At 38.8% G+C, this 23,597-nt stretch overlaps 1 protein-coding gene across 3 annotated transcripts in view; it reads right to left on the reverse strand.

Moving 5' to 3' along the window:
• Nucleotides 1-23,597, reverse strand: part of LOC132828413 (protein phosphatase 1 regulatory subunit 12A-like) — a 263,395-nt gene that overhangs the window by 157,749 nt on the left and 82,049 nt on the right. For all 3 annotated transcript variants that reach the window (XM_060845496.1, XM_060845497.1, XM_060845498.1), the window contains exon 3: nt 12,090-12,208. In XM_060845496.1, the coding sequence (XP_060701479.1) occupies nt 12,090-12,208 (119 nt within the window). The remainder of the gene's footprint in view (nt 1-12,089; nt 12,209-23,597) is intronic.

Consider the following 23,597-nt stretch of genomic DNA (forward strand, 5'->3'; position numbering starts at 1 on the left):
GAGTGAATGAGACTGCTCATACCAAATTTGACATTTTAGGGCCGGGTAGCTCAGCCAGATTTGATCTGGCAGTTCTGCCAACTGTCTTGCTTAAATAAAGGAAAAAAGAAAATAAAAAAGTGGATGGCACAGTGGTTAGCACTGCTGCCTCACAGTGCCAAAGACCTGGGTTCAAATCCCGCCTCAGGCAACTATCTGTGTGGAGTTTGCGCATTCTCCCAGTGTCTGTGTGGGTTTCCTCCGGGTGCTTCGGTTTCCTCCCACAGTCCAAAAATGTGCAGGTTAGGTGAATTGGCCATGCTAAATTGCCCGTAGTGTTAGGTGAAGGGATAAATGTAAGGGAATGGGTCTGGGTGGGTTGCTCTTCGGAGGGTCGGTGTGGACATGTTGAGCCGAAAAGCCTGTTACCTTAGCGTCACTTTTCTCAACTTCGCCACTACCTTTAAATTGTGAGGTTGCTTGTCCAATATCCAGAATTGGGTGCACAAATATTTATTGGGAAGACTGGAATCTTGGAGATCAGTTCCCACCTCAAGCTCCGATCACTTTCTGCCAATTCCATCCCTATCCTGGACAATTGCTTCAGGCAGAACAAAACTATTTGCAACTTTTGTATCAGATTTGACCCAGCAATGAGTTTTTAATCACATATCCATGGCATCAAAAAAAAATTCCCACTTTGTACTTCTTCAACATGACCACTTTCTGCCCACCTCATTTATTCTGCTACTGAGACTCTCGTCTTTGCCTGATACATTCATGCCTGAATTAAATGCTGCCAATGATCATGGTCATGTTATTTTATTACTGCAAATCAATCGGTTTACTATGTGAAATGTGTCTTCTTGCCCTTAGAATGAGTGAAGAGAAAGTGAGGTCTGCAGATGCTGGAGATCAGAGCTGAAAATGTGTTGCTGGAAAAGCGCAGCAGGTCAGGCAGCATCCAAGGTACAGGAAATTCGACGTTTCAGGCATAAGCCCTTCATCAGGAATGAGGAAAGTATGTCCAGCAGGCTAAGATAAAAGGTAGGGAGGAGGGACTTGGGGGAGGGGCGATGGAGATGTGATAGGTGGAAGGAGGTCAAGGTGAGGGTGATTGGCCGGAGTGGGGTGGGGGCGGAGAGGTCAGGAAGAAGATTGCAGATTAGGAAGGCGGTGCTGAGTTTGAGGGATTTGACTGAGACAAGGTGGGGGGAGGGGAAATGAGGAAACTGGAGAAATCTGAGTTCATCCCTTGTGGTTGGAGGGTTCCCAGGCGGAAGATGAGGCGCTCTTCCTCCAACCGTCGTGTTGTTATGGTCTGGCGATGGAGAAGCGGAGGGAGTGGAGGGCTGCACGTTCCGAGGGTGAGAGATTGGAGTGGGTAAGAGGGGTGGACAGGTTGAGTCGGTTAATGTCGAGGTGGCAGTTGGCTATAAAGAAATCGAGAGTGGGTAAGAGGCCAGCACCCCTTCCACCTGGATACCCCGTGCTGGCCTCCTACCCGCCCTCGATCTCTTTATAGCCAACTGCCACCTCGACATTAACCGACTCAACCTGTATAACTGAGTAACATATAACTGAATTTACCAAAGAATAATTCTAGGCCAGCCTGAAATTGAAACATGTTGGAGAGCCTTTCTTCCATTTTCAAAGCATTGCTCTTTATTACCTTGGTTGTTGTGTTTACGTACAGGTAGTTTGATTTTATTTTCTGATGGAAACCAATGTTTGTAAGCAGCTGCTGCTGTTCAAAAGCAGATAGGAAACAGAGCTATCATCATCAGGTTACATGCACAAGTTCAAAGTCCTTTGTTAAAAATGAAAAATGATATGTTAATTACGATCCTGTGTCATTAAAGCACCACAGAATTAATGCTGAAAGACACCACCTGACCACTGTCTCTGTACTGGTTCTCCAAATGAGCAACTCAGTGTTACTCTCCCACCTTTAAACTGATCCAAACTTCCATGCAGGATGAGCATCAGCATGCCGATCACAGCAATGATTTTGGGTTCCAGAAGTTATTTCCTGTACAGTTGGAAAGAAAATTGGTATGAACACTGTCCCATAACCCTGCATCATTCCCCTTTCCCAATGATGTGGAGGTGCCGGTTTTGGACTAGGGTATACTAAGTTAAAAATCGCACAACACCAGGTTCTTATCCAACAGGTTTATTTGTAAGTACAAGCATTTGGGGTGCTACCTGACAAATCAGCAGCAATCCGAAAGCTTGTATTTCCAAATAAACCTGTTGGACAAGCACCTAGTGTGATTTTTAAACTTTGTCCTTTCCCAATGATAGCCCAATTCCCTGTCAAACTTGCTTCCACTACAAAATCAAGTAGTACTCTCTAGATCTTAACTGCTCAAAGCACAAAATACTTCCTTGCTTCTTTTACTAATTCTTTAAACCTTGTGCATTCTCCTTCAGATTTCTTTTATAAGAGAATAGTTACTCCTTATCCAGTCTGTCCAGACAATGTTCCATTTAAGCTGCACAGCTTCAAGGTTACTCCTAAGTCCTATGTGGTCAACCAGTGCGTCATGCATTGAATGCAGCGTCAGAAGTTGTTACTGCACATGGTCTCTGGAGGTCTGTGCAGCGAAGAAGAATCTTAATAATTTGAATACTCCCATCAGATCTCAATCTTCTCTTTTCAAAGAGAAATAATCCTATGTGCTCCAATCTGTCTTCATAACTGAAATTCCTCATTCCTGGAACAATGCTTATGAAATATTTCCACAATTTTCCCAATACCTTCATATTTTTCAAAATACAATGCTCAGAAATGGATGTCAATACTCTTAGGTCCAAGCTGCCACATGTTTACATCATTTCGCATTTCGTAATTTTCTTCCAGTCTAGTTTGGAAGAAAGGCAGGTTGATGGTTTTCTTTTCACATATGTCTAAGATGTAATGACCTTCAATTTTACCTTCATTGTTGATGCTCCATCATAAAATGATGAAGTGTGAGAATTCATCAACTGGTTCTGAGTGCCCATAGAAAGTTATTGCTGGAGACTCTGTATAATCTGTCTCAGAATGTCAAAAGTCACACTATTTGAGGAAGTGATTTTAGTAGACTGTTTGTGTTAACATTTTCATGTATTCTGAAATTTCATAATGTATTATAACATGCCATTATTCTATGACTCTTGATCAGCCTTCCACATTTATTCACTGTAGTGCTGAGTTCACTGAAAACATTGCTGCACATTTCCTAATGCATATCAAATACCAACCAGGTCCATAATCCCTCATCTATAATGAATCCTGGTTAGACAGTACAATTTCAAAATTTTCAAAATCCTTGCTTTCAAATCCTCCCATTGTCTCACCCCTCCCTCTCTCTAATTTCATCCAGTTCTACAATATGCAAAGATATCCCCTAGGCTAGGCTCCAAGCTTTGGAGTGTCTTCCTCTCCGTTTTTATGTTGCTTTTCTCCTTAAAAGACACTCCTTAAAACTTACTTCTGACTAAACTTGGATTATCTTCGCAAATATCTCATGAGGCATCTCATTTTATTTTCTACTGGTTCAGTGAAACTTTTCAGGTTATGTTATTGTTAAAGGTATGAAATAAACAAAGATGCCGTGTAGAAGAAATTAAAGATAGTTAGAAAGTTAAAACACAGCATGGAAGATAAGAATGGAGTAAAATAGGTTTGGTGTAAACTGTGGTTTTAGATACATTCACAGTGGCCTCATTTTACATGTAAACTTTTGAACAATAAAGTTACAGACAATGTGAAGTGGGTAACCAGAAAACTTAAAATATAGCTAAAATAGGAAACCTAGAAATCTTTGAACATTTTGTACATATATATTCCTGGACCTTTATCTTTACCCATTTCTGAAGTCATTGCTTTCTGAGGGGAAATTATGAAATTCAACAAATGAAGACAAGATTTCTCAAAGACAAATTAAACATGAAGTACTGCTTTCATGCTAATTTTCAAGAATATTAATCCAATGTTATCTTGACTGCAACAAAACCAAAGTTTCATTCTATACAAGTACCTCAAGAGGGCATACTTGCACTGTTTAAAGGTGGAACCTAAATGATTTGTCAGAAGCAGGAATTTTTTGAAACACAGTTCTGAATTATGGATACAACGAATAAATTGAAGTAATCTGTCTCTAATTATACTTAAATAGTTTGATAAAATACTCTGGTATACGCAAAATCAAAATGTCAGATTCAGCATTTTCTTTAGTTACGATTAGCTGTTATAAAATTAATACACATAATGTGTAATATAATACTTTAATTTCCTAGTGTTCACTCCACTGCATAATGCTGAAGCAACAAAACAGTTTGAAAAACCATTTCATGCACTAGATGAGAAGGGTAGTTCGGTAGATCTAAAATCTTTTCAAAACACTTTTAAAAATTGTATAGACATTAGCCAAGATTATATAATAGCTCAACAACACAAGCATATTCCACACTTACACACTCCGAGGTGGGATGATCAAAAGCCATGCAGCCACATGGATGGCCAAGAGTGGTGACAATGTGTTGCTCCAGGGCTGGAAGCATGAGATGGTGAAACAGTGTTCTCAGGTATCAGTCAAAAGCTCACCGAAAAGTAAGTAACCACGCCAGAACTCGGAACCAGGTCACATTATTTGCATGTCATGTTATCGTTTACTTAACACAACAGAGCAGTTATACGACAGTCATTTGGTAGTTGAAATAATGCAGGGAAAAAAAAGACATGTTGCCAAAGCATTTTGTCGTGTACTTATCAAAACAATTACAAGATTGCCAAATTTTAAATCATTATGTCAAGTTATAAGGCAACAGAAAAGGATATGGGCGGCACGGTGGCACAGTGGTTAGCATTGCTGCCTCACAGCACCAGAGACCCGGGTTTAATTCCCAACTCAGGCGACTTTCTGTGTGGAGTTTGCACATTCTCCCCATGACTGTGTGGGTTTCTCCAGGTGCTCCGGTTTCCTCCCACAATCCAAAAAAATGTGGTTAGGTAGATTGGCTATGCTAAATTGCCCATAGTGTTCGGTGATGGGGTAAATGTAGCGGAACGGGTCTGGGTGGGTTGCAATTCGGCGGGCCAGTGTGGACTTGTTGGGCCGAATGGTCTGTTTCCACACTGTAAGTAATCTAATTATCCATGATATTGATTGCTTGTTTCTGAGAAGGTCAAGAATTTATCATGGGCACTATCAACTCCGCAAGCTCCATGGTAATTGAGAAAATATAGAAGACTTGAAAATATTTAATTTGCTTGCACAGAATGAATACTTACATATGTCTGGGGTTTTTAGCATTGGTAAGCCATCTCAAATGTTCAATTGATCATCTTAAATACGTTGTTCGTGTAATTATTAGCCTACTAATGGAATCAAATTTGACTCTAGACATTTTGTTATGGCTTTTGCAAATGCAGGCTGGTCGAATAGTATGTCTATTATGAATACTTAAATGAATACATTCAATCAGATGTACCAATTGTTTTAAACTTCTAGCTATTGCTCAGCTGAGGCAATAACATTTTCAAAAAGAAATTCTCACTTCTGAATCCAGTTCTGAATTTGGCCATATCAGTCATTACAAAGAAGCCTAAGCAAGCTGAAGTTCAACAATTTCAATACAACTGCAAATGGCCATTTGTTGGCAACACCTGGGCATCATACAGTGCTGTTTTATGATTGAGCCAAGAGTTCAAAAATCTCGGCGTTAGACATAAAACATGAATCTTTTCTTCATTTTATTTCCTTGAAAAGTCAATAGACTCAATAACAAACGTGTAAATTTTAAGTTGAAGGGCAGAAGATTTATGGGGATTTGAGGAAAATGTTTTTGATGCAGAGGGCAAAAGTCTAGAATGCACCACCTGGAAGGAAGAAAATCTCAACATTTAAAATGTGCTTGGATGAATATGAATGACATATAATTCAAGGATATGGGTCAGGTGCTGCAAAGTGGGACTAATGTAAATTTAGAGGTAATTTAGTCAATGCACACTTGACGGGCCGAAAGACATCTTCTATACTTATGATTCTATGAGAAGGCAGTAGCAAGGAAACACAAAATTATTATTAGAACTGCATTCAACAGTGTTGTACAGGTTACACTTACACAGCATGAGACTAAGTTTCTGGTTCAAATGAATCCATGTCTGTGTTCTTGCTGTACACAAACATCCTACCAATCCACCTGAATGCTCTAGTGTGGGGCTTTACAGAGGGAAAGTGAAAACATTGAAAGAGGTTTGCTAAATTCTGTGTACAGAATAATCACAGGATAATCTCCTTAGAAAAACAAAGATATTGGGAAAGTTTGAAAGAGACCTGACTGAGGTCAGATGCAGGATTTTTTTCTCTCAGAAAAGTAGATTATTCCGAGTAGAGAAGGGAATAAGTTATCTCCGTGACAGGGATATTAATGAAAATTTGTAGACCAGGACTGTTTGGTTGCAACTCGACAGATTATTAAAAGACTGGAAAAAGTTTAGGATCTCAGTATACAAATATTTCAGGGAAAAGGCCTCAACTTGGAGGACTGTAACTGAGGTTTAATAATAAATCAAGTCAAACAAACAAACCTGATAAGGAAGGAATTCTCTGAATTTATTTTCAAAAACTGAAAATGACGATGTTGGTAAATAGATGGGCATTTTGCTTTGCCATACATTTTGAAATGTGACATTTGTAGATGGATTGCTTTCTTTTATTTTAGTTAGCTTTCTTTTGTATTACAAACTTTTGTTTTATTGGTAAAACCAAATCTACAGCCAGGTGTGCTTATCCAGCAAGACACATTTCATTCTGAGATTTGATTTAACTAATAGTAACATCAGCTGGAATCATAACTTTTAAATCAACAACACTGACCACAAATTGTGCAGAGGAGTTGAAATCTACTGTGAAAACTTTGAAAGGTAGAAGTAACATTAAAATGATGTAAAAGCATGTAGTAGAGTACTGTGCATAGTTCTGGTCATATCTTACAACTTTGAATACAATGTCAGGAAAAATTTAATATCACTTTTTCTTGTTTTTATTGCTAGGCACAAGGCCAAAATATAGGTAACCAAAACATATAGTAGGTTCTTTTGTATGAATACAATCTGCATGCTAATTTCAGTTCGAGTTCAGTTCCTTGAGTAGCCACTGTGCAGACTTTGTATTTTACAGTTCAAAAAAGTGCCAGAGGTCAGTTAAAAATCATGTTGCAGCATGCGCTAAACATCAATAAAATAGAGAGCTAACAGAAATTTGTTACCAGAGGTCTGCATTTAACCAATAGATATCAAATTTGGGTCATTTGCTACAGCTAATAGATTAGGCACAATTTCAGTGGAAAGGCAAGAAAGAGTTCCTTCTTTGCTTTGATTAGTCCTTAGAAACGTCCTTCTGGACAGCCATGTAAATATTAATGAAGGATCCACATCTGACGATATAACATAAGGAAAAGAGCACTGAAGACAGCACATACCTCTGCCATCTTGCACTAATTCAACATTAACCTCAACTTGATGTTCTAACTACAAAGCTGAAAAAAGACAAGTCTTCTTTACTAAGAGAATGTATTTCACTGAGAAATCTTTGGGCCAATAAACATGCAGTAACCTGCTCTAAAACTGCAAGTGTTCAAACAAGCAAAGACTTGACCATACCCAACCCATGCCTGAAAAACTCAATAGTATCCAACATCTGTTTCTGCAATTAGAAAATATTTGTGACATAATCCTGTATTTGCAAAGAATTGCACTGACAACCAATTTAGTAGTGCCAGTCAGGCTTGCAGCATAATGCATTTGCATATACTGGAAGCCACACATCTTCAAACACATGACAGACGCAATACGGATATGTAATACACATGTCTCAAGTCAACAAAATAGGTACAGCCATTCACTAACAAATTTCTAAGGGTAATGCTGTGATCAATTAAAGCCAACCTGTCCAATTTAAAATTTTAAACAAGCCTAACAGTTAACTGTCAAACACTGTTAAATTGATGTATTCTCCATGGCAAAGCCTCTAACATAGTCAATTTCTCAACCTAACAGCACTTCCTTCTCATGCAACAGGATGTTCATTTTCCCTTGAACTGGTATTCTTATTAATTGTTCAGATGAGAAGACAAAAAGCTTTGCTAAATGTCTATTTTCAAGCAATTCATGAAGAATACATAGCTGTGAACTGTTCAGCTGTGATGTCCCTTGTAGCAATAACATTTCACTCATACACTGACAATTAATGATTAGACACAAGGTTCTGTTCACATATCACTTTAATGCCTGCTGTTAAACAAATATTTTTAATTTGAAGTTCTTAACCTTATCTTCAGATTCATACACTGTTCTTGAAATCGCACACCCATGCACACCTCCTCAAACAGAACCATTAGCTGCATCCCTAATTCTGACCTTAGCACATCTCCTACTTAAATCATGCCACCATTCATTGGCATGCCTTATCCACTATGTAACTAAGCTCTGGGATTTTCTCTATTCAAAATTCCTGAGAATCTTCTTCAAACTCCAGCTTTAAGAAAAACTCTAGTCATCTGCCCTTATGTGGTTTGATACAAAACTTTACTTACCGTTGCATGGAACAATGAAAAAAAATACAAGGTAGCTAAGAGGTTAGAGATGGCTGCACTGGAAGTCAACAAAATCCAAAAGAAAAATCTGGGGTCAAGTCCTATCTGCTTTGTAAGTGTGTCAATGCATTTCCAAATTGGTGGACTGAAATATTACATTCAACTCTGAGTAGGTGTGAACTTGCAATCTAGTACTGCACAATACAAAGTATTAATAGTCTCAGGCACAGTATAATGATCTAACTATGTATACGATGGACATGGATTTGGAAATCAACATATTCAAAGATTAAATAAAAATCAAAAGAATGATGGATTCTGTAAATCAGAAAGAAAAACAAATTACTTGAAAAGCTCAGCAGATCTGGTAACTCTGATTTCTCTCCACAAATACTGCCAGACCTGCTAAGCTTTTCCAACAATTTCTATTTTTGTAATGTATTCAAAGATCTTGGGAGGATAAGCATAGGGAGCAATGATCAGCAACGAGGAGGCTGATAACTTTGATTTTGAAAGAAAGGGAAAAGGATTGGGAATGAACCAGTGATAATATCAGTATACAGCTCAAGAAAGGATATTTGGTGATTAAAAATATTGTGGAAATAGGGTCAAGCAAGCAGATAAGATGAGCTTGGGAACAGAAGAGAATCTAAGTAAGTAGGTTCAGAGATAGGGTACAAGAAGAGACCTAATTGGCTGTAAATACACCAGGGTTGCTGAACAAATGGTCTCAAATTTCTTTAGTCACTAAAATTTAAGAGTTTTAAAAACTAAAAAGTTCCTTAAAAACTCAAGTCACAAGTCCTCACTACTATACACTTCAGAACGGTACAACTTCTTAGATTTAGAGTGAAGCAAGCCTACTGTAGTCCAAACAATTTAGAACAAACTCCTAGCATCATCCATTACTGTGAAGAGATAAAAAAATCTGCAGTGCCTAATTTCAAAAATCCATAAATTGTGCAGTCATTCCTTAGCGCTCTGCCTTTTAGCCCTGGTCATCAACCAAAGAAGCAGAACTTGAAGCGAACAGAAATGGTCAGTCACATGAGCACAAAAAACATCCAGGTACTTCTTCTATAATACAATAGTTACACTCTTGTGCAAACCCGCAACATAGAAAAATCGCACTTTAGAAACATTGCATAAAGTGTTGGCAATGTAATCATGTTAAAGCCAACACGTTTTAAAACTTCGTGCTTCAGAAAGTGTCCCCAATTTGTCAATCGCGTTAGTGAATTTGCACTAATGAAATGCGCATTATAGCAGTAAGAGCTGTACATATGCGGAGAAAGAATCCATAGAACAAGAATGAGTTTCACAATGAGTAGTGTTAGAGCTTTAAAAGACTTCATTTTGAATATTCATAGAGTTATGCTCATGAAGTAAAAGTAGAAACTAAAGCTATAGTTATCTCATGAGCAGGAAGTAGTAACATATAAAAAACTGTTACAGATAAGGAATGATTTGCAGATTAAAACTTTTTAAAAGCATCAAATTCCATTTAATACAATTCTGATATCAAAAAGCTCAGACAACAGTAATCATTTTCTGCATTTCAAAGATTTCCATTTGAAATAACACGCTCATTTTCATATACACATCTTGATGTGATCCTACTTCAAGAGCATTTTGCTGCTGTCACCTCAGCCCCTATGCAATAAAACTGGAAGAAATGCCATTCTATTATTGTCACTGCACTTATGATAACAGTATCCTTTTCATCGGGGAGCTATCTTGTTATGAGGACTGACAGTCGCCAATTAGCAACTGCAGTATGGAAAGCAAAGTGCATTTTGGTGGTGGCGATGACAGCAGGGATCATAGAAACACAGGTAACAACGGCCGTAATCAGAACATCTGTGATTGGAGATTCCAGATGGACAATGATAAGAAAGTCAAATGAAATTCAATGTCAAAGATAATTTTACAGGTCTAAAGGACTAAAAATCAACAACTTGAAAAGGGATTTACTCAGCTTATGTTATTAGAGTCTGAATCAGCTATTGAACTTGCTTATTTAAAAGTTTCAAATGAATGCACAGGGAACTGTGAATTGATTGCCCTATTGCTATTGAAGAGTGTAAAAACCTTACATGAAAATTGATTGCTTAACAAAAACAACATCCTTCATTTCTAACATTGCCAGAATGATTTAGAAAGAATAATTTGGTTCACCTAAATTTCAATCACCCTGGGAATGGTTCAGTGGTTAAATCAGTCAAGAATAAACACATTTTCAATAGGGAACACCAAAAATGGAAACAACCCCAATAAGTTTTCTTAGTTTGTAAAACAATAAAAAAAAGTTACTGAATGGTAGAAGACGACTTGACTACACGTATATACTTCAAAAAGAAATTTGGCTTCAATCAAGTTATTTAAATACAGCAAATAAAAGTTTAGGGCTATTTGAGAGATGGCACAAGATTATCTGACCATCAGAACAGAGAATGGATAAATTACTTTTTGATATTTTTGAAACCTGACTACCTTGGGCAGGAGGTAATGGTGAAATTAAAAGCTACCTCTCTAAGATTTTGTGAAAGTCAGTATTGCATACAGTTCTGGTTTCCTTCCTATCGGAAAGATGTTGTGAAACTTGAAAGGGCTCAGAAAAGATTTACAAGGATGTTGCCAGGGTTGGAGGATCTGAGCTACAGGGAGAGGCTGAACAGGCTGGGGCTGTTTTCCCTGGTGCGTTGGAGGCTGAGGGCTGACCTTATAGAGGTTTACAAAATTATGAGGGGCATGGATAGGATAAATAGGCAAAGTCTTTTCCCTGGGATCGGGGAGTCCAGAACTAGAAGGCATAGATTTAGGGTGAGAGGGGAAAGATATCAAAGAGACCTACAGGGCAACTTTTTCAAGCAGAGGGTGGTACGTGGATGGAATGCGCTGCCAGAGGATGTGGTGGAGGCTGGTACGATTGCAACATTTGAGAGGCATTTGGATGGGTATATGAATAGGAAGGGTCCGGGTGCTGGCAGGTGTGACTAGATTGGGTTGGGATGTCTGGTCAGCGTGGACGGGTTGGACCGAAGGGTCTGTTTCCATGCTGTGCATCTCTATGACTCTATGACCACACAACAATTTGTTTACATTACTTTTGTACAACACTCTTAATTCTCACATGGGCTGCAGACATCTCTGGCTAGGCTGCTATTCATTGCCCATCATTAGTTGCCCTGAAGATGGTGGTAAACTAACTTCATGCAAATTAATGATGCCCTCCATAAAACTTTGTGCAGGATGGAAAATGCAAAGGACCCTGAGCAAACACTAATGCGCACATGGGATCACAGTTCACTCCATCATTTACAGCCATACTACATTACAAAAAAAAACACATCTATCTAAGGAAAAATAGCCCCATCACTTCACAGCATCTTTGTGAAATAAGAGAACAGAGTCGCGAGTGTGGTGCTGGAAAAGCACAGCCAGTCAGGCAGCATCCAAGGAGCAGGAGAATCGATGTTTCGGGCAAAAGCAAAAATGTAACATCCCAAAATCTCATACTATACCTTGCTTATTTATTTCATCTTGTAAAAGGTCTTTCATTGCTGATTCCTCTGCAATATCTGATGGGATTTCTCCTTCACTGTTAACAGCAGCAACATTGGCTCCATTATTTATTAAATACCTATGCAAAGACAAAAAAATCATTAAGTTTCAAATGTACATTAACTAGGGAGCGCAATACAAACAAGCTCAAAATCATACATGATGGAGCTAGAATATATACCGCGATTTTCAAAGTAAAGACATTGTAAAGACATCTTTCTATTTTTTTTCCATTTTGGACTGAAGACCAAAACAGGAAAAGTGCTACTTTAAACCTAGAACTGTTGGAAGATTCAGTGCACTTTTGAACAGAGGTCACTGGAACTCATTGTGAGTTATATTTACACTGTCATTTTTCTTAAAAGATGGGAAAAGATGTCTAAGACACCATGGCACAGTGGATAAGTGCACAGCAAGCTTCTCATAGACACTGTTGATTTGTTTGTGCAATTAGGACCCAGTTGTGAAGGGCAGGAGTCATCAACAGTACAACCCTCAGAGTGGTTCCTGGGCAGATGAACAGAGAGGGTGTGAACAGTACAGACAGAAGCCTCCAACTGTTTTTTCCACTGTTAACATTCGTGTCTGTTTGACTCTATTTATGTATGCATAGGGGTTTAAAGGAGGGATTATCGTTTCAACAAAAGTTATGCAGCCATTAGTGTTTTATGCTGGCGATTTTAAGACAATAGACTGTTAGTAATATAGCAGGTCTTTTTAATAGCCATAAACACATTACTTGAGTTAAAAAAAACAAAAAGTTATCAGAATCCTTCATGTCATACAAAAGTCTTCCAACTTCATGAGAGACTACTGAAACACAATAGTGTCAGATTGGGCTATTAAGCTATCTAGAAATACAATACCACAACTAAGATGATTTAAATGAAGTGTAAATTATGCCATATTTAGAAATATTTTGCCTGCAATATAAAGGTGTACATATTATGAAACACTACTTTGAATCAAATCACAAGTCGTGACATTTAAAACATTTGCTCTCACAGGAAACCTACGCGCAAGAGTTGCATCTCATATGAAGCTGACATAAAGGTGCATTTTCCACTTCTTTGAATCTTGAATACATTGATTTAGAACACATTTTACAGAACAAATACTGAGAAACACTGCATTGATATTAAACTTATGGAGAGAAATCATCAATTCTGTATTATGGTCTGACATCTGTATATGCCATTTAAAATAACTTACTTCAATACATGAGCCAGAACACATGCCAACAATAAATTCAGTAAAAGTGCAAGAAAGGTGAGACATAAATAACATGCTACTACTAGAAAGGCACTCATAACTGTTGAAGTGAATATTTTATGATAAGCTTGACATTCTACGGACAGCATTATTATGTCCACACTGCTCTCTTCCAGAATTCATGAGCAGCACTTTTTTTTGTCCTGTACATGAACTTGGAGATGTGCATGCTTCTAATTACAATTACAGATTTGGTCCAACATCAGTGCCAGCAATCCTAGCTTCATGGTGCTACTTCTGTAAGCAGCTTTAAGTTTTTTTTAAAAAAAGGCACTGCTTTCCTTCAGAATTTAGCTTTTGTGGAAACCAAAAGTACGAGACAAAAATGGGTAAGATAAAGATGCTGTGGAATTAGAAAGTCATTTAAAATTAGGTTTCTTTTCCTGCTTAAAGAAACATTTATAAACACTAATTGTCCTCTTTCATCCTTATTTCTACAGAATTTTGGAACTATACGAAGGTTACAAAGAACAAATCCTTATTATTTATTAGATCATTGAAATAATTTTTCCTTTTAATCCAGCATATCAAAGAGCCAAAAACTTCTGCTGAGACTAGACCAAGCCTGTAATCACCCAAATATCTTCAAATGCACAGCAGTGTCCCAATCACATTAGTTTCTTATATATCACACCAAGGATACTGAAGGAAGCGTGTACAAATTGCAAGGGCACTGTCATAATCTTTCAGCCTGACTTACAAATCAAGGGAGGTGCCCGAAGACAGGAGAATTGTAAACATCATGCCATTGCTCAAAAAACATTTAAGGATGAGCCCAGCAATTTCAAGCCAGTCAGTTAAACCTGAGTAGTGAGGAAACTTTGAGAAATAATAATGTGGGATAGAATTGGGAAACACATGGAAAAGCTAGGTTGGTCAATAAGAGTCGGCACGTATTTACAGTCAGAGAGATGTGCAGCATGGAAACAGACCCTTCGGTCCAACTCATCCATGCCGACCAGATGTCCCAACCCAATCTAGTTCCACCTGCTAGCATCCGTCCCTTTTCCCTCCAAACCCTTTCTATTCATATGCCCATCCAGAAGCCTTTTAAATGTTACAATTGTACTCGCCTCCACCACTTCTCCTGGCAGCTTATTCCATACACACACCACCCTGTGTGTGAAAATGTTGCCCCTTAAGTCTCTTTTATATCTTTCCCCTCTCACCTAAAAACCTATGATCTCTAGTTCTGGACACCCCCACCCCAGAGAAAAGACTTTGTTTATTTACCCTATCCATGCCCCTCATGATATTACAAACCTCTATAAGGTCACCCCTCAGCCTCTGACGCTCCAGGGAAAACAGCCCCAGCCTCTTCAACCTCTCCCTATAGCTCAAATCCTCCAACCCTGGCAACATCCTTGTAAATCTTTTCTGAACCCTTTCAAGTTTCACAACATCTTTCTGATAGGAAAGAGACCAAAAATGCATGCAATATTCCAACAACGGCCTAACCAATATCCTGTACAGCCGCAACATGACCTCCCAACTCCAGTACTCAATACTCTGACCAATAAAGGAGAGCATACCAAAAGCCTTCTTCGCTATCCTATCTACCTGCGACTCAATTTTCAAGGAGCTATGAATTCTAAAGGGGGAATTGTGTTTAAATACCTTGCAGTTTTCTGAAAAGATAACAGAATGGGCTGTTTTTTTAAGATTAAATTACTTACAGTGTGGAAACAGGTCCTTCAGACCAACATGTCCACACTGACACTCCAAAGAGCAACCCACCCAGACCCATTCCCCTACATTTACCCCTTCACCTAACACTACAGGCAATTTAGCATGGCCAATTCACCTAATCTGCATATGTTTGGACTGTGGGAGGAAACCGGAGCACCCGGAGGAAACCCACGCAGACAGTTGCCTGAGGCAGGAACTGAACCCAGGTTACTGGCACTGTGAGGCAGCAGTGCTCACCACTGTGCCACGGATTGATGAGTGTAATGTTGTTGAGATGGTGTACGCAGACTTCCAGAAGGCATTCAATGCAGTGCCACAAAATCACGTGAGAAAGGTTACAGCCCACGGAATGAAAGACAGTAGTAGTGGGGATAAAAGAAAACTGGCTGAGTGATAGGACAGTGAATAATGATCACAGCATAAGGGTTGGCAGTTGAGTTCCCTCGGGGTCAGCACTGGTACTCTTAGCTTTCCTGATATATATACATTCATGATTCAGATCTCGGTGTGCAGAGGACAACTTGAAGGATGGTAGGTGATAAGAAACTTGCAAACACAGCACACTCTTATGAGACCAAGTGTAGACCTACAAAGGCCAGACAAGTTGTTGGAGTAGATAGACAGACGAAGTTCAAAGCAGAAAAGTGAAAGCTGATCCACTCTGGTTGGATTGAACATGAACAGAATAATATAAAATAAGGGGTACAGCAAACTTTTATTAACCAGCATCCAAGGAACCAGGAATGTACCAGTTCATCAAATATTCCAGTCGACCAAGAGGTCCAAATAATCAATGTAAAAACACACTAAAAACTAGAATCGTAATGCAGGGGGTAAGTATATCACTGTTATACCTTATCTGCAGCAGAAATTAGAAATAATAATTCAACACTGTCTTAAATAAACCTTAGCGGCCAAAAGCCTTCTCACTTAAAGCGTTAACTGACTACTCGGACTTCGCAAAAATCACGATTTGCAGTAATTTTCCTGTATTTTAAGCACATAATTTTTGCCAGGTTAGAAGTTGCTGGTTAAAACAAAATTTGCTGTACATTCAAAAGTAGAGGGACTGAGATGTATGCATGCACATACCACTGAAAATGGTAGGACAGATGAAGAGAGCAGTTAATTCACCAAACGGCATCCTGGGCTTTATTAAAAGACGCATAGAATACAAGAGCAAGGACGTTATGCTGAAGTTGTGTAAGGCACTTATTACACCTCAGCTGGTGTACTGTGTATCATTTATGCACTGAGAGGAAGAGATGCAGAACATATTTCAAGATGATGGCACCAATACTATAGGTGGCGTCCGGGCTCCTGGGCCAGTTCAATCCAGGCCGGCCGCAACTTTCTCTCACTCCTTTTTCGTCCTTTCCTTTCTAGATTTTTTTCCTTTACTTCATCTCCTGATGTCATGAGTAAGCCAGTGCGATATCGATAGAGCACAGCTACAATGATGGCAGTGCCCAGAGCAGTGACTCTTTGCTGTGGCAGGCCTGAAGAATGATTCTGGGGACTCGGTGGGTTGTTGATGAAGGCGGTGCCTGCGGCAGGGACTCCTCGATGTGGTTTCTCTGATGTATAGGACCCCTGGTAGGGTTGCTGCTGCTATCCCTGGAGCAGGAACTCCTTAAGGCCCAGGACACCTTGCAAAACCCTCACAGAACACCTAGAGTTGTGTTTGAAGATCCTTTGTACAGAAGATGCACTCTATTTATGAAATTTCTTTTCATTCTTTTTGTCACTCAAAATAGTGCTGGGCTATGGCGCCAAAACATTTTTCACTATATCTTTCTAAATATATGCAACAATAAATAACACATACTCAATTTACACAAACACAGTTTCAGGGATGAGAAACATCAGTTACAAGCACAGATTGGAGTGTTTGGGACTGTCCCTCTTGAAAAAGAATGCATCTGAGAGAGAGTTTTGACAGAAGTTTTCAAAATCATGGCGTAGCTGGATAGATTAGACTGGTAGGAACTCCTGATCGTAAAAGGAGAAGGAATAAGAGAGCACAGATTAATGTGATTCACAAAAGCAGTAAATTTGATACAGAATAAAAAGAATCACAGCTAGTGGTTCAGGTGTGGAATGCACTGCTTGCAAGTGTGGTAGAGGTAGACTCAAGTGGAGCATGCATGCAGCCATTAGATGATTATTTAAATTGAAACGAGCAAAGGCATGAGAATAAGGCAGGAGAATGGCAAAGTGCTGATGCAGACTTAATGGACCAAATGGGTAAAAAATGAGGTCTGCAGATGCTGGAGATCACAGCTGAAAATGTGTTGCTGGTTAAAGCACAGCAGGTCAGGCAGCATCCAAGGAATAGGAAATTCGACGTTTCGGGCATAAGCCCTTCATCAGGAATCATAACCACCTCCCGTGCCATAACACTTTTGTAATGCATAAATGTTTGTACTAGTACTTCTGAATAGTTTCTCCATTAAGGTGGAGACAGTAACGGAAGAATTGTCACCGACATTTGTGTTCCAAAAGAGGGAGGGAGTAAATCTGGTATCTACGGACCGTATCAGTGGTGGAAAATCAAATATTTGGATTATAAAAGAACAAAACTAATTTTTATTTAAAGATGCATAGATTCATAAAGAATAGCTGCATACAGTTTGATTTCTGCAAATGTAGCTGAAGAACCTGACTATTCTCTGATAAAATAATTGAGATAGTTCATGAATGTACTGCAGAAGACATGCATTTTAGACTATCAAGAGACATTTGATCATTTTATAAGTAATGGAGTTAGTTAAAAAAAAACAGAAGCTCAATAGTAAAGGGCTAATTCCATCTTGAATACATAATTGGTCAAATGATGAGTTATTGTATAGTGGTAAACAACCATTTTTCTGACTAAAGGAAAGTACATAGTGGGGTTCCCCTCAATAGTTGGTATTAGCACTACTGTTTATCTTATGATAAATCACCTGAACTTAAGTAAAGGAAATGTAAAGTTTGGGATTGGAGATGCCAGTGTTGGACTGGGGTGTACAAAGTTAAAAATCACACAAGGGTGTGTGTGAGAGTGTAAAGGGGTCGAAGTCTGTGAGAGGGTACGTGTGTGTGCGTGTGCGCGCTTTTCGCTCGGCCACTTTTCGCTGCTGCCTGTCCCAAAGTCTGCCTTGGAGGATAGTCACCTGAAGGTCCGAGATGGAATGTCCTGGCCTGCTGCAGTCTTCTCCAACTGGGAGGGAACATTCCTGTCTGTTGATTGCTGCACGGTGCCCATTCATCTGCTGCTGTAGCCTCTGCTCGGTTTCACCAATGTACCATGCCTCGGGACATCCTTTCCTGCAGCGTATGAGATAGACAACATTGGCCGAGTCGCATGAGTACCTGCCACGTACATGGTGGGAGGTGTCCCCACGCATAATGGTGGTATCCACACTCTGACACGTCTTGCAGCGCTTATCGTGACAGGGTTGTATGGAGTTGTCCTGAAAGCCGGGCAGTTTGCTACAAACAATGATCTATTTGAGGTTTGGTGACTGTTTAAAGGTGAGCAGTGGAGGTATGGGGGAAGGTCTTGGTGAGGTGCTCATCCTCACTGAGGATGTGTTGCAGGCCGTGAAGAACATGGCGTAATTTTTCAGCTCCTGGGAAGTACTGGACAACGAAGGATACCCTGTCGGGTTGCAGCACATGTCTGTCTACTGAGGAGGTTATTACAGTGGCACGTGGGAACTGGCAATCGATGAGTTGTGCATCATACTCCATTCTTAGGAGGGCATCCCTGAGAACTTCCAGGTGCCCGTCAAGTTTCTCCACATCTGAACAGATCCGATGTAAGCGTAGGGCTTGTCCAGAGGGGACGGCGGTTTTAACATGCTTTGGATGCAAGCTGTAGCATTGAGAGGTTGTCTGTGGGTTTGCAATAGAGTGTGGTGCTGAGGTGTCCATCCTTGATGGAGATGCATGTGTGCAAGAATGAGACAGATGGTAGAGAGTTGTCCATGGCAAGTTTGATGGTGGGGTGAATTTGTACTTGCAAAGTTACATTGTACTTTGCTCAAAAGCTGCATGAATCCATGTAAGACTCTGTTAATTCATTTTTTAGATTAGAATCAGTCTAAACATTATGGCACAGACAACAGCACACAGGGGGCGAACACCTTCCATACATTATCTGGGCTGACACCAACTGTTAAAGTTAACCTGAGTATGTAACTTTTCAAAAAATGTTTTGTGATTTACATATGAAAGAAGTGAAACTAACATGGTCATTCTAACAGATGAGAGACTTAAACAATGAAGGTATTTTTCAAATATAATTTCAGTTACATCATACTGTAAACTTTTGCAATAAGTTCTGTGTTCTACAATTGTGTACTCCACAACCATCTGATGAAGGAGCAGTGCTCTGAAAGCTAGTGCTTCCAATTAAACGTGTTGGACTATAACCTGGCGTTGTATGATTTTTAAACTTGCTGATGTCACAAAACTTGGCAACACAGTAAATTGGGCTAACAGATTAGTAAAAGGCTTCAGATACAGACAAGCGAAATGACGATCCATACCAGGAGGAATTGCATGCAGATGAATTAGGAAAACTGTATAATCTAAAATGAGGCAAAAGGGTGGAAGTCTACCGCAGCAAAATGTCCTCTCTATGCAGTTGAGGATGGGTAATAAATGGCCTAGCTAGTTATGCCTGCAATTGATGCACAAATTTTAAAACTTCTCAAATTCTAAGGCAAGTTAATAAAAACAGTTAAAGGAAACACATAACTTGCTTGGCTTAATAAATAGGGGCAATGAACACAATACAAAGTAATTTCTAAAAATCCCTGGTCAAGACTCCATGGATTAAAAACTAAAGATTTGGGCATCACACTTGAAGACGACCAAGGAAAAGATGAATTAGCCAAAATGTTACCAGGGAAGTTGATATTGACTGAAGGAGAAGTGGAGATGGCTCTCTTTGCTGCAAAACAAATCAGGGAGAGGTATTCAAAATTTTCAAGGGTTTCAACAGAAGGGATAAATTATACCCCTAGTAATTGGGTCCATGACCAGAATTTATTTATTTGAAATAACTGGTAAGGACTGTTGCTTATCAGGTAGCGGCATCGAGAATGGAGGAATACTTCCTTTCCTTCTCTGCCAGTGATTTGCCCATTAATACAGTGAAGTGAGATGTAGTTTGATGGACAAGTGGTCAGCATTTTGAACAGTTAGTAACAAGCTCCTCATCGTCATTAAAAAGTTATTACTGCCCAACTTAAAAGTGAAAACTACGGAAGGTTGGTCATTGGTGGATTGAGCATAGGACCTGGCAAGGGAAGTGGTTTTCTGCCATTTGGACACAACTCAATCTAGAAAACTCAATTTATAGGAGTTTTCTCTGAATACAGAACAACCTTGGTTATCCAAATGTCAATTATCCGAATTTTAGATTATCTTAAGGTCCTGTAAAAACGTTACCTGAACAAAATACTCCCCACCCATCTCATTTGGATGATCGAGGTTGTTCTGTTTTCCTAGAGCCTACTTTAAAGGAGAACACCAATGTTTGTTCAATGACCCACCCACTGAATGCAGTGGATGCAATAGAGAAGTGGCCAATGGCTTCATATTACTGATACAGTCCAGGTTTCACTGCAATTGTGCCAACGATTCCATATATTGACTTTTGTGGTCTGCAAAAATCCTTGTTGTTACACACCTAATGCTAGAGTTTATCATAGGCTGAACTGAGACAGCTGATCTGGTGATGGAACTCATCAATGCTATCACACACTGTACAACAGGACCACCATACAGTTACAAATTGAAAGTAAAATGAATTACACAAGCAAAATACTGCAATTTTAGTACTGATGTTTAAAGCTGGGTTCAGTTTAGCAACTGCGCTAACTAGCATCTGGTAAGGATTTTTTTTAAAGCAGTGAACGACAAAAGTGCTCCTAACCAAAGTTAGAAGAAAGCCACACTCAGCCTCTAAATATAACCAATATGCATTATTTAGGTACATTTCAATATTTCATTATTACTGAGAACCCAGTTCTTAGCCAGGACTGCTTTATTGATTTATAATTCCTTAACCCGTTTGGGCTCTCGAGTACTTCAAACATTGCCGTGAATCTAAGCAGTAGCATTAGGGTCTAAGATAACGAAGCACATGTCAAACAAATAAAGGTCAAACAAAATACATTTACAATGTTAATGAATCAAAATGATGTGCATTACTATTTGCAACAATATGCATGCAACTTTGCAGCATTGAGTCAACAATTATAAGGTATTAATTCAGCAAATTTACTTAAGCAAATTTCCAAACAGGTATTAAAATACTACATTGTTTGATTGCACATATACTGAGGAACCTTGATTGTCCAAAAGACATGGACGGGGAACATTTTGTTCAGCTAATCAATGCCAGATAACATAGTTAACCATGCATCGGATCTTGCAATCTTGCTCTGAACATCCAAAATTTGGTTAATCGAATGCTGGATAATCAAGGTTCCTCTGTTATATTACCAAGGTTCAAACTGGTCGAGCTCAGTCCAACTTTTGAACAAAAAATTACTTTTGAAAGCTGCCTTCAAAAAACTAAGATTATTTTGCGTTTTGGAAATTTATTTTAAAATAGTATTAATATATGATGTTTTAATATTAATATAAAATATGAATACAGAAAATTGCAATATATACAGAAACACTGGTGATATTTCTCTGTGTGCCAGTTAAAAACACTATGTAAATATACTGGTGGCTGACCTTGAATGAAGGACACTTAATATTTCAACCAAAATTGTGGAGGACTTTCTTTGCACCCCCAGCTGAAGTCCTATCCATAGTTAAACACGCAAGGATGTTTAATATTTACATGATGGCAGTTTCAAACATAAATGAAAAAAATGCAGGCTGCCATCTCTGGTTGGCAAGAATAAACTAAATTTGATTATAAAGACAGGCATGGTGCTAGAGTCCATACACTCAGGTTGGTAATCACTTAAATTTCAATTTGTAGTACAATGATAATTAAGATTAAACATGTTTTAATGTGCACTACTGTACAATGGTATTTTGCCTCGCATCACTATCAGTGAGTCAGCCTTTCAATTATTGCATTTTCTATTTCCAATTTCCAATAAATTTCATGCAAAGAAAATCTAAAGTATATTTCAATAAAACTGCAAAGTGTCACAGTGGATTATGGTGCTCGTTTTTCTTACCTCGTAACAAACGATTTTCACCTCTAAAGAGGAGCACTACATTCCAGAGTTCTGAACATTTCACAATTAGGTCAATGGGTTTTTTTTTAAAAATTGCACTGTATCACTGAAACAACCCACTTCCTTATGACCTAAACTAGCAGCTTTTGATCAGTCAGTTATAAGAGTAATAGCTTGCCCAAAGCACTTTAGTGATATATAGGTCAAATATTAGCAAACATTATACAAATTTATCCTTTATGGATTATATTTAGTTCAGGAACAATCACAACATTTCACAGTTTTGCAATAACACAAACTTCATTCGTCCTGCTTACAATATAAATTATTAGCACACAACAGGGTGCATCCTTGCTTGCTGAGGGATATAAGAATCAAGACTGTGGAAAAAGCCAACCATAATCTTCCAAGCCTCTTGCATACAGGAAGACCATTCCAGAGGTTAGGGAAATGCAAATCTCACATCTCTGGTCTTGAGGTTGTAAAGATAAATCCCAGAAATTATAGGCCACTCCATTCAACCTCAGTAGTGGGGTTGTCTGAGAGACAATAATTTAAGCAAAATTGACATCTGAAACCATATGGATTAAATTAGGAAAATCACAATATTAGTTTTTTGGGGGGGCAGGGGGTGTGAGTTTAAGTAATACAACTGAGCACTTTTTGGAAAGGAAAGAGAGGATTCATTAGGAATGAATGATCTCCCCCTGTGCTGTACACATTGCTAAGTGATGACCAACCTGAGTATATGGATTCTAGCACCATGCCTGTTGTTATAATTTAATTTAGTTTATTACTATCAACCAGAGATGGCAGCCTGCATTTTTCATTTATATTTAAAGCTCCAATCATGTATATATTAAACATCCTCAAAAGTTGTAATTATGGATAGGACTTCAACTGGGGGTGAAGCATCTTTCAAAATTTTTGTTGAAAAACTAAGTGTCCTTCATTCAATATCAGCTTTCTAAGAAAGCATTTCTAGTGATTCCACTAGCCATGTTTGCTCCAGCCTGATAGCAAAGCAAAGGAAATTGAAAGACTATGATCACTTGTCTGCGCTTTTTTTTCACCTTACTCTGCAAAATACAAGTTATCTGGTCACTTTCCAATTAGTGGACATGTATCCGCAAAACTTTGCCTACAAACCCACCCCTTATCAAAGCAGAAGGCTGGTTAAAACAAAGTCTTATCCATTAATAGTAAGCAGATCACAGACAGTGAATGCAGCTGGAACGTCTAATAGAAAGAAAAGCATAATAATAGAAAATTGATAGATAAAGGGGATGACATTAGGAGGCATGG

This window comes from Hemiscyllium ocellatum, chromosome 26 (assembly GCF_020745735.1).
Source record: "Hemiscyllium ocellatum isolate sHemOce1 chromosome 26, sHemOce1.pat.X.cur, whole genome shotgun sequence".
Classification (NCBI taxonomy): Eukaryota; Metazoa; Chordata; class Chondrichthyes; order Orectolobiformes; family Hemiscylliidae; genus Hemiscyllium; species Hemiscyllium ocellatum.